This window comes from Papio anubis, chromosome 12, assembly GCF_008728515.1.
Source record: "Papio anubis isolate 15944 chromosome 12, Panubis1.0, whole genome shotgun sequence".
Taxonomy (NCBI): Eukaryota; Metazoa; Chordata; class Mammalia; order Primates; family Cercopithecidae; genus Papio; species Papio anubis.
This window is the reverse complement of record NC_044987.1, coordinates 56,356,336-56,369,381: the sequence shown is the minus strand read 5'-3', so window position 1 is coordinate 56,369,381 and position 13,046 is coordinate 56,356,336. Positions and strand designations below refer to the sequence as shown.

At 39.4% G+C, this 13,046-nt stretch overlaps 1 protein-coding gene across 6 annotated transcripts in view; it reads right to left on the bottom strand.

Moving 5' to 3' along the window:
* The window catches only part of INTS4 (integrator complex subunit 4), a 109,701-nt gene that overhangs the window by 20,743 nt on the left and 75,912 nt on the right, over positions 1 to 13,046 (bottom strand). For all 6 annotated transcript variants that reach the window (XM_031653084.1, XM_021926350.2, XM_031653086.1 and 3 more), the window contains 2 exons: positions 5,269 to 5,362; positions 1,091 to 1,171 (listed from right to left, as the gene is read on the bottom strand). In XM_031653084.1, the coding sequence (XP_031508944.1) occupies positions 1,091 to 1,171; positions 5,269 to 5,362 (175 nt within the window). The remainder of the gene's footprint in view (positions 1 to 1,090; positions 1,172 to 5,268; positions 5,363 to 13,046) is intronic.

The window sequence follows — 13,046 nt, the reverse complement described above, 5'->3', positions numbered from 1 at the left end:
ATCGAGCATGCAACGTGTTTATCACAGTATCTGGTAAACAGCAATGGTAATTCCTTTCCTCTTTTCCTTCCAAATTATTGCTCCCATCCTTCCAATATGGCTCAATTATTGGGTTCTAGTCATTAAATTCTGCTCCTCTACAATAAGCCACATACCAGGTCTGAGAGAGAGAGTCTGGATCAGACAAGAGTTCAGCACTGTAGCAGAAAATAGGTTCTGAGTATCAGAGGATCTGGTCTCAAGTCCTGACTGTATTACCTATAGCTCTATGAATTTAACCTTGCTGAGCCTTAACTGCCTCATCTCTAAAATAGACTTAATACTTATTCCTATCTAATGGGATTATTATGAGGGTTAATTAAGCTAATAGACTTGAAATCATTTAGTGAACTGTAATGTAACAATAACAGTCACCATCATTAGCTTCCTGCTGGGTCATTTACAGACTTCCTATCTGGAAGACTTGACCTGCAAGAGATCACCAAGTCTCAATACTTAGGTACAAAGGGGAACTGCTCAAAGCTAAAAAGAAATAAACTAGAGGCAAATAAAATTAAAGCCTACTTAATGAACTATCCAGATATGTAAGGACCTTTTAACGTTGAAGAGATAGTACAGGCTAAAGATATAAACAACCTTAATTGAGTTGGGCTACATTTTCAGATGAAAGATTCACGATAGTAAAGACAGGGTTTCACCATGTTGGCCAGGCTAGTCTCAAACTCCTAACCTTAAGTGATGCGCCCGTCTCAGCCTCCCAAAGTGCTGGGATTACAGGCGTGAGCCACCGCGCCTGGCCCAACTGCCACATTTTATAGAAGAGAAAAAATCCAGGGAATTTAAGTAACTTGCTCAATATCACTCAGCAAATCAGAGGAAGACCTGGAACTAGGACCCAGGTCCCCTGAGTCCAAAGCGAGTGCTGTGTCCCCTAGTTACGCTCCTTCTCATATCACTAACTTCTGTCCTAGCCTAAAATTAGGGAGGCCACACCAGAGGTAGAGAGCTATAGGAAGGCCTCTGGCTCTGCCTTGGACTGGACAATTCCTGGCCAGAGATCTATTTGAAGGGAAGGTCTGAATAAGCTTACCTGTTTCGCTGCTGCTGAGGCCAAATCACTCTGCTTCAAATACAAAGGGGCAGCTACATTCCACAACTTTTCCTGCAAGGCCTACACAGACAAATCAGGAGGGAACAGAATACAGAGGTCACAAAGACTGGCATATCATTTGGGATTTACATTTTTGTTTTCCTTTGAAAGTCTACCACGAACAGGACTTCTCAATCTTATTCTTTTAATCCAATAAGCTGTATTTATTATGGAGAAAGATGAGACCAATGGTTTGGGCTAAACCATTTGATCCAATTCCTGGCCCGAAGGCTCTGTGTCCCAGATCAGTGCTTCTGGAAGCAGAGGACAGGAACCATGAAAGCTTCGCCAGAATGCGCAGGGCAGCCAGCTTCCGGGCTCTAGGCACTCCTTGTTCCCAGAGCCACTGGACTAACCTAAGCCACCTAGATACTTCTTCCTTGACTGTGGTTTTTTCTTTTCCCCTATGCTCATTATGTGATGAATGACACTTGCCCCCAACCACTTTACCAACATATTCAACCAGAAATCTAGCAGTTTTCCTAGATTTCTCTCTCTTTCAATCTTTCTACATTCAAAACCATCACTAAGAGCCACGATTTTACTTTCCATCTCTCTCCTCACCTATCCATCCACATGACCTCATATCTTGCACAAACTTCTGTGACAGCCTCTTATTTTCTCAGTCCTTTTGAATTACAGATGTAATCAAATGACATTACAGAAAACCTAGACTGACACTGTCCAATAGAAATATAACATGAGCTATATATATGTAATTTTAAATATTCTTGTAGCCACAGTTTTTAAATTACAAAGATGTAAGTTAATTTTGAAGATACAAAGACTAAGTTAATTTTTTAAAAAAGTTTATTTAACCCAGTCTCCAAGATATTAACATTTCACCACACAGTATTTTTTAAATTATTGATTAGATAGTTTACATTTTCTTTTCATACTAAGTCTGAGAAATCCAGTGTGTATTTTGCACTTAATAACACATCTCAGTTTGGACTAACAACTTTTCAACTGCTCAAGAGTCCCATGGATCTGGTGGCTATCAGATTAAACAGCAGTAGGTCTAAACTATAGATAAACTATAGGAATTTCTGGAATATTTACTTGTAATCATTTGTTGTATGCATGTTTTTTGATAGTTGTAGTCAGAAAGCAGAATTAAGTTTGGGGATTAGATCATAATCCCAAAACATGCAATCCCAAATGTTGAAATCCTGACATCCAAATTCTGGGGAAGTGATTAGTGTGTTTTGGGTTGTATGCAGGATAGCTGCATCATGTTAGCTGTATCATGTTAGGCACAACTATTGCCTTGTTATCGTCTTTATTTGGAAATTAAGTATGGCTTAAGGAGATGCGTATGAGTGCCAAGCTGACAAGGGGTGGACATGTGGACCTAATTTTAGGTATCAACTTGACTAGATTAAGGAATATCAGAAACCTGGTAAAACATTATTTTGTTTTACACATTGAGGGTGTGTCTATGAGAGTGTTTCCAGAAGAGATTAGTGTATAAATCTGAGTGTACCAGGCGGAGACTACCTGCCCTCAATGTTAGCAGGCACCATCCAATCAGCCAGTGGCCAGGAGAGAACAAATACTAAAGACAAAATGGGCTGGGAGTGGTGGCTCATGCCTGTAATCTTAGTACTTTGGAAGGCCGAGGCGGGTGAATGACCTGACGTCAGGAGTTACAGACCAGCCTGACCAACATGGCAAAACGCTGTCTCTACTAAAAATACAAAAATTAGCCAGGCGTGGTGGTGCACACCTGTAATCCCAGCTACTTGGGAGGCTGAGACAGGAGAATTGCTTGAACCCAAGACGCAGAGGTTACAGCAGTGAGCCGAGACCACACCACTGTATTCAGCCTGGGTGACAGGGTGAGACTCTGTCTCAAAAAAAAAAAAAAAAAAAAAGATAAAATGGCAAAATGGACTCTCTGGGTTCTGCTGCTTGGATATCAGAAATCTGACTCCATGAAACTGCATTATCACAATACTGACTTTGTGTATAAGCATTGAGTGTGTACATAAAATGTTGAAACTTCCTCAATAAATGAAGAGATATCCTTTTCGTACATCTGCATTTGTGAAAGATAAAATTTCTTGAGATCTCAGCTCTTTGGGTGACTGCATATGCAGTGGTGACCCAACACAGTTTCTATCAATCTTGTCAAAAGACTTGAGGTTGCTGGGCACAGTATTTCAGATGACCACAGTTAAAAACTGGGTATATGCAAGTAACAACCAAGTGATATGCATTTATACCTTTCCCTTTATGACCAATTTCTTTATAAATATGGCTCATCTGCTCATAACTGTTATACTTACCCAACTGTCATTAGTACCCTGAGTGTTTATGCTTGCAAATTTGTTGTTATTGTCTATTTTATTATATTAAGTGGTATATAAAGTATTCTGTTGTGTTTTTATGTTTCTCAAATAAATTTCCCTTTAAAAAATAAACAAATATCTTTAAATTTTTAAAATTATTTCTTCCATAATTGTATTCTGGGGATTTTGGGGATTTTGATCTTTTCCGGGCTGTGGTTTTTGGGATTTTAGTCTTTTGGAATTTAAACAGTTTAGGACTATGATGTTGTGGACTGTCTTTTGGGATTATGATTGGCTCCCCTTCTTTTGGGTACATAACATTACACCCTAAGTATTTGGTCGTGTTGTTGTGTAATTCTTCATAAAGATCATTACTGACTACAGAATATACTGCTAGGTAGCTGTATCACAATTTATTTAGCTTTTTTCCTGTTATTAAACACACTTGCCTTGGGTTCTGGCTCAGCCCCTTACCTACACTGTCACCCCTTGCCATTGAATAACCAACAATTATGTGTTCTTTTTAGGAGCAATCGCTTCCCTTTCCTCACCCATCTTTTGCTACTATAGAAAAGTAGATTCTTCTCCATGGCCTCCTTGAATTCCTGGGGTTTCACAGAGGCTTGGAAAAGCCGTTTAAACAACTTTGCAAAGGGGTATGAAGGAACTTCTTGGAGTGACGAAAATGTTCTATGACTTGCCTGTGGTGGTGATTACACAGATATATACATTAGAAAGAACATATCTAACCTAACAAGGACCATTTAAGTACCAAGTACACATACCCACCTTTACATGTATACGCACACCTGCACAACTGTATATATAACATTTAGCACAAGATCACACAGTAGAAAATAACTTTTGACTCCCTGATTTACTCTGACTTTAGTCAAATATCATTAATCACTTTGAAAACAAAGAATATTTTGAACTAGGGCCAAGATAAAAGTTTGTCAAGTGAGAAGGGCTCTCCTAAATTCTGGGCCAAAATTTATAGTAAAATTTTGCTACAGAAGCTGAAAGATACTGAACTCATTTAATTGTTTTTTAACTCAGCAAAACTAAATAGATTCTTGGGTACCAATTCTGTGTATAGCTGACTACTGAGTAAGAAATGCCAGCAAGTTGGTCCTTTTAAGAGCAATGAAATTAACCTTTTAACTTTGATGAAGTGCAATGAGTTTTGTTTGTTTGTTTGTTTGTTTGTTTTCTTTAAAGACAGGATCTTGGTCTGTCATCCAGGCTGGAGTGCAATCTCACTGCAGCCTTGACCTCCTAGGCTCAAGCAGTCCTCCCAACTCCAGCCGAGTAGCTGGATATACAGGAATGCACCACCACACCCACCTATTTTTAAATTTTCTTGTAGAGATGAGGTGTCACTATGTTGCCCAGGCTGGTCTCTTGAGCTCAAGTGATCCTCCTGCCTTGGCCTCCCAAAGTGCTAAGATTACAGGTGTGAGTCACCACACCTCACCTTCAAATGAGCATTTTAAGAAAATAGTCTAAAACTTCATACAATTCCTTTGCTAATCAAATTATACAAAACATTTACAACCTTGGGATTCTAACTAAACTGATTATCCAATCTGCTCTAATTACATTATGATAAACGAATTCTCCCCAAATTTACAAATTCCTGTATGAGTTAATATTTTGCTAATTAGAGACAAATGTAATCACACTGCAGAGTACGTAATTACTCCATTGTCAAGTGGTTGCACTAAGATCATAAGTTTTGCAACTTATGGCCTCACACACTGCTGGATCCACAAAGATGCATTTTTAGCATCACAATCATAAATGGAATGGATGCAAACCAACCTTGATGAGAAGTAGTTGACAGCGAAGATAGGTGGCAGAGAAATCAGCTACTCCTGCCAATTCAGACTGAAGTTCTCCAAGTCTCTGCAGATCCCTATAGTGAATAAAACCCCAAGGCAAATACAGGATAATGCCACCAACATAAAGATCATGTCAAAAGCATTTTACCATTTTATACCTAGTAAACTGGTCATACATTTTTAAATGACAACACTGAATGCTGGAGTGTTTATAATAAAATTGGTTCACTCACACTATGATAGTAAGTTTAAGCTGATGTACCCCTTTAGGAAAGCAAAACCGTACTGTTATAAACGCACATATATGGTAAAATATTTTGATTCATAGCTTTACACTGAAAAGTAATACTAAGAGAAATATTCAACAGAAATGAAACACTTTATGGGCCATAATATTCATTGTTATGTGGACTATTACAGTAAAAACTCAGTAACTACTTATTCAACGGTGAAAGAAACATTGAATAAATTACGATGCATCCAATCAAGTAAATTTTTTATTATTATTATACTTTAAGTCCTGGGGTACATATGCAGAACATGCAGGTTTGTTACATAGGTATATACGTGCCATGATGGTTTGCTGCACCCATGTTTTTTTTTTTTGCTGGGGGGGGGGTGGAGTCTCGCTTTGTTGCCCAGGCTGGAGTAGAGTGGCATGATCTTGGCTCACTGCAACCTCTGCCTCCTGGGTTCAAGCAATTCTCCTGCCTCAGCCTCCTGAGTAGCTGGGATTACAGGCGCACACCACCATGCCCAGCTAATTTTTGTATTTTTAGTAGAGACATTGCTTCACCATGTTGGCCAGGCTGGTCTCCAACTCCTGACCTCGTGATCTGCCTGCCTCAGTCTCTCAAAGTGTTGGGATTACAGGTGTAAGCCACCGCCCCCAGGCCAAATAAATATTTTATAGCCATTAAAATACGAAATGGTTAATAAGGTGTATGATCTCAACTATGTACAAACTGTAAAGAGGAGAAAAATACATTGAGTTGGTTTTCTGGATAGTGGTAATAGGGTACTCTTTAGTACCTTCTCCCAACTATGCTTTATTTTCCGAGTTTTTAAGACAATGAACAAGTATTTTTTTGTATCAAAAAAAAACCATTATTTTTTAAAAAGGTATTATGGTAGACACTGTTGGTTGCCTGTCTAGTTAACCATTCTCCACTTCTTTATTACTAACTGAACTCTGATTTTGTTCAAGAGAACATGTCCCCAAGCCCAATTCCAAGTAGTATCTGATTGAACTAAGCCAATTAGTGCATATTATCCGTCTGGATATGTGACCTGTGTTGACCTTATCAGTTCAGATGAAAGTACTTATATTCCATGCTTACAACAAATTGGTGTGTCTATCTGTCTCTCGCTGGACTGGGCAAGGATGCTTATAGCCCTGATTGCCATTGGCGGCATACTGTTACTCTAAGTGGGGAAAACCTTAAGATAAAGCCAATGCTGAAGACAAGAAAAGTCCAAAGAGAAATAGAGAAACTGGGTCCTCAATGATATAAACAAGCCACTTAATCATACCATATCTCCAATTTCTGGACATCTGGAAAAACATCTTAGTCATTCAACTGCTATAACAAAATATCATAGACTGGGTGGGTTATAAACAACCAAAATTTATTTCTCACAGTTGTATAGGCTGGGAAGTCCAATATCAAGGCACCTACAGATTTGGTTTCTAGTGAGGGCTCATTTCCTCATAGGTTGCACCTTCTACATGTATCTTCACATGGTGGAAGTCACAAATGAGCTCCCTTAGGCCTCTTTTAAAGGTTATTAATCTCATTCATGAAGGTTCTACTCTCATGACCTAATCACCTCCCAAAGACCTTACTTCCTCATAACATCACCTTGTAGATTAGGACTTCAGTATATGAGTTTGGGGAAGACATAAACTTTCAGATCACAGCAGGAAATAAATAGCCATTATAAGCTAGCTTGTGAAAAGCATCCTAACTGGATATAAGTATAGACACAATGATTGTAACCATATGAAAACATATCTGCCTACAGTAAGAAATTAGAAAGTGTCATACACAAATAAAATAGTTGTGCTAGAATTATTGGTGATTTAAAACATTTAATTTTTTGAATAGGTAACACATACTTAAGGTATAGAATTCAAAGGATATACAATTAAATTAAATTAAATTAGTCCCCCTTCCTATGCCTGTACCCTGTAGCCCTGCCACCTTATACACCTTCCCAGAGGCAACTACTATTACCAGTTTCTTTTGAATTTTGAGATATGCCATGCATTTACAAAAAGTATTGGTTTTCTTTGCTTTCTTCTTTTTTAGGGGAGGAATGTGTGTATGTGTTTGTGTATTACCTAACCATCTCAGCATTCATAGAAAGCCGCCTCATTACTTTTTAATAGCAACATTAAATTCTGAATAGAAATGGAAACTGTGGGAAACCTTAAGGTTTCAGTCACTTGGGAAGCTGTCTGTTTCAGAGCTGGCATAACACATCAGGTTTCACAGTAGCCTGGAAAAAACCGTCCACTGGACTATGCCACTTCCTCTCATCTCATGCTCGGCAGGTAACGTTATGATAGTTAAAGATGCCTCCTAGGGACTTTGACATCAAGAAGGAGATGCCTACAAAGGGGCACAGAGTAAATTACTCTCAAAGTGATTGAAGAATTAATGTATGATATATATCACTTCTTATTTGTTTGGGTTGCTTGAACTGGTCCTGGAGGGCCTACCCAAAGCATGGGAACCCAGCACAACGAAAGCCAAGACCACAGACTAGCTAAGCCCAACTGTGAACTGTGAGTTTGGTGGCCAGATGGTCTTTTCCTTTCACTTCTCTGATTTTTCTCTTGCAAGAGACAGCCCTGAAGTATTCTACTTCAGAAGCATTTGTGTTTCCTCTCCAGGAAGATTCTGCCTTCTATGACAATTATACAGAATACAGACCAACTGACTGTACATTAACTAACTGATTCCAAGTGTTACTTTATTCCCCTGCCCCAGAATTGTAGCAGTTGTTCTGAAGTGCACAGAACAAGATGTAACCCAATCCAACACAATTAGCCATAAGAAATCTGAACTTCTGTACAAACAAAAATGGAAACTTGTTAGCTCTGGGAAAAATCCTCTGTGTCCCAGTGTTTCCTCTCTTTATCTCTTTATGCTTACGAGGCTTCTCAGGAAGCCTCAGTCTAGACATCCATCACGAGACTATAGGCTCTAATGAGAAAGGTACACTGAGCACATTCTATGTGCACTGTACTGTGCTAGCTGTTTCCTTACTTGAGCTCACTTAATCCTCACAATATGAATTGCAATTAATCCTATTTCACTGAACAGGAAACTAAAGATCAGAATTTAGGTGGCTTGCCTAAGGTCACAGAATAAACAACAAAACAGGACATGAACTAGACAGAGTTAGCTCTGACTCCAAAAGTATTTTTTTAACCATGTCATATTGCATCTCATTTATTTATTTGCTATTAAACTCTTTTCATTTATTTATTAACTACATCAAACACAGATGAGACCAAAACTAATTTAAAACTAGATACGGCTGGGCGCAGTGGCTCACGTCTGTAATTCTAGCACTTTAGGAGGCCAAGGTGGGCGGATTGCCTGAGCTCAGGAGTTCGAGACCAGCCTGGGCAACACGATGAAACCCCATCTCTACTAAAATACAAAAAATTAGCCAGGTGTGGCAGAGTGTGCCTGTAGTCCCAGCTATTCGGGAGGCTGGGGCAGGAAAATTGCTTGAACCTGGGAGGCAGAGGTTGCAGTGAACGGAGATTGCACCACTGCACTCTAGCCTGAACGACAGAGGAAGACTCCGTCTCCACACACACACATACAAACTGGATACACTGGACCACTTTTCTATAGACGCTATCAGGCAGAGCAAAACAGTTCCTCCCAGGAACACACACATTAGCAATCTATATGATGCCACTATGCCACTATGTGTAAACACATTCACATATCGTGTGACTCTTTTTAAGCTTACACAATAGGCTGAATTATTTAAATCACTATTAAAGATAGTCAAAAAGATTCTGGATGTGCAAATCAAATGTAGTTTATTTTTTTCAATCTCTTAGAATCTCTAACAATCAAATTTATAATTAATGTCTCTTAGTAGCTTAGTAGAGCAAAAAGGAATGTTAGGAAACACAAAATAAACACAAAGTCTTGGTGACTTCTAAAATGCCATCTTTATTCCTGTGCCTAGATAATTACAGATTACAAACGTGCATTTCTACTCTTTAATTACTAGACCAGTTCCCATACTACAAAATAGGCACTCTCCCTTAAAGACAATAAAAGTTTCAAAGCAAAAAGAGGATTTTAAAGAATTCAACTAAAAAATCCCATGTTCTTCAATGGTTAGTATGTAAAAGAATTCCCATAAGAAAAGTAGTATGTTTCTTCCTATTTCTCATAAATGAAGTCCCTTCTGTTTCAGATTATAATGAGCTATTTTACTCCAAAAGAACAATTCTCTATTATAGAACACTTCTAAGGTGATATGGTTCTTGAAACAACAGTGTGTATAGCAACAGCACTTTCATGGACTTACACAAAAATGTAAACTTTGAAAGACAGGAGGTCACTATTCATACTGAGAAATAGCAGACAAATCACTGCAGCATTCCTTAAAAAACAATGCCCTTCAACCCTGCTAGTGAATTTAAACATGATTACATTTATAAAATTTGATTTACTTACAAAATGTCAAGAGCATGTCCAGTATGTCAAATAAGCCATAGTTAGTTTAAATTTTAAAGCAAACATCCATAAATGTCCAACTATTATCTATGTAACTGATATTCTCAAAATGCTTTTACCACATATTATTACAATAATCTTCACAACAGTTCTACAGGCGCAAGCCACAGCATCTGGCTCATAGGTGAGAACTTCATTGGGTTAAATGGCTGTTTGTATTACAAAACAGGGCATTGTGTATGACAGTGAAATTTGTTTTACACTCATACTAACAAATACATGGGTCCAGTCCTCATCAGAGAACCTTCTATATGAAAGGCTAACATTTCACTCTATAACAACTCAGAAAATGTAAGTTGTGGAGAACCCCAGGGGTCAACTGATCTAATCTCATATGATACAGGAATCGCCTGTTTATCACTGCACATCACAGAATATGGATTTTAGAGTTGACAAAGCTGAACTCAAATCCTGGTTCTGCCTCTTCTTAGCAAATTACTTCATGTCTGCAGTGATGGTTGTAAAGCATCGCAGGTGCCTTCAGTGCTATGGTCCATCTGCTTCCCTTTCCAGATTTTTCACATCCTGCCTATGCTCCTGAATACACACTCAAGCTAGAAACACACAGTCCCGAACTTAGAACAGTGATCTGGCCAGCCACTGCCCAGCAAGACTATCACTTCAGGAAACCCAGACCATGAAGGCGAGTACCTTCTACGAGCCCGCGCTGCAGCTGATCACCAAACTGGCTAGCTTTTGTGCCTTTTGCACTTGCTTTAGTGCCAACAGGATAAAATTGTCAAGGACAAAATCTAAATGTTTATTTAAGTGGGGATGAGTCAGGAAGTAGACTTTATTTTACGGGGCTCAGGGCCAACAACCTCATTCAGTGGCCTCCAAAACTAAGCACTTTGTTGAGGGAGAAGAGAAATCACTTCACAAGAGGTATAGAAAGGACTGGAATCTCTGCTTACAGAGCTGTGGACTGCCCAGAGCTTACAGCAGGGTCAGCAAATTTTTCTATAAAAGGTCAGATAGTAAATATATTAGGTTTTACAGGCCATATGGTCTCTGTGGCAACTACTCAACTCTGTGATTGCAGCATGAAAGCAGCTACAGACAATACCTAAACAAATGAGCATGGCTGTGCTTCAATCAGGTCTTACATATAAAAGCAGGCAACACACCAGCTTTGGTCCACAGGCTGTAGTTTGATGACCCCTAGTTTAGAGTACTGTTACTGGCACATCACAGACACACAATAAATATCAAGTATATGATTCAATGTACAGTGGCAAGAAAACAAACTGTTGTGCTAAAATCTTTTCAACCTTAAAAAAAATTCAGTTTTCCCTTTTATTGTTACTGATTACAGTGATGGTATTCAGGCGAACACTCAGAACAGGCCATTCAGAGTATCATTTGGGCTAAGGCTGTGCAGCTAATGCAGCTTCTTCACACCACACAGCCGTCTTTGCAGTGTTTCAACTTGTGAATGATTCATATTCTGCGGCCCTTTTGGCTGATGCTATCACTGCAAAGCAGTGATATGTGTGAGTCCATTCATTATGGTAACAAGCTTTCACTCAAGCTTTGTTTCTTACAGTATCTATCATTTCTAGTGTGATCTCCTCCGATGATTTTTGAAAATCAAGTCAACAGTAGGATTTTCTTGTTGAACTGTGAAGGCCTGTGCTTGGTAGGGACTTTTGTGAATCATCCCTGCGTGGGTCCCAGAGGTACTGGGGTCCCATCACTGGAGTAGCTGGTGAGACCCTCCAGGGCATGAGAGTTGCTATGGGCCTGTGTGTGGCTTCTAGAGGCTTCCCAGGGGCACAAAGACTATGTGACCCAGGTGGAAGCTCAGGAGGCTCACACTGGACACATGCTGCACACTCTGGCTCTCCTGTGGCTGCAGCTGCACCCACCTACCCAGCATTCTCCCCACAGCCTGTCCAGCCCAAGCCTATGGCACTCCCAGGGGAGCCCAGGACACCCTCAACTTTTTATTGGATTACTAGAGTATCAAACCACCCATCTATCTCTCTCAGTTCCTCACTCCCACCCCTGTACCCAGCAAGTCATCAAGTCCCCCAGATGAGTAAACTGGAGTTAACAGCAGTTGGCACTTATGGCATACACTGGATTTGGCTCACTCACATGTGGTATTCCTATCTTCATCCACTGTATCTTCCAAAACTACATAAGCTGCAAAGTTAAAAACTGCATTTCTCAGATTCCCTTGAGCTAGGTTCCAGACATGATTTATTATCAGTCAATCAAACACATTCGCATGGATTTTGCATGGGGAACAATGTTAAGTGGGGAGAAAGGCAGAATGCAAGACATGGTTCTGCAGCCAGTAGCTTTATTGGTAGCATCCTGACTCAATAGGCAGCTTCCTGATCATAGCAGGAACATCAGCCTCCTTGGTGGCCCACTCATTGTGTGGCTCTGGAAATCATTCCTGGATATTCCACCTAGTCTGTTTCTTTAGCCTTCCCAACAACTCTGTGAGCCATGTAACATTCTTTAATAAATTTCTTTCTGCTTAGTTAAAAGCCTATTTTGTTTTCTGCAAATGAACTCTGAGCAATAAGCTTACGACTAAGATCAAACAACTACAAGTCATGTGTTGCTTAACGATGGAGATATATTCTGAGATGGACACTGTTATGTGATTTTGTCACACAAACATCATAGAGTATATTTATACAAATCTAAATGGTATAACCTACTATACACCTAGGCTATATGGTATAGTCTGTTGCTCCTAGGCTTCAAATCTGTACAGCACATTACTGTACTAAATACTGTAGGCAACTGTAACACTGGTTACAATGGTAAACACTGGTAAATATGGTAAATATTTGTATATTTAAACATAAAAAAGGTACAGTAAAAATATAATCATGGGACCACCACAACGTTGTTATTCAGTGCATGACTGTATTAGCTCAGACATTAACCAAAATGAGTCTGCCTTCAAAGCTCCATTCACTCAATCACTACACTAAACCACTGCAGTTCTAGGGGGCTG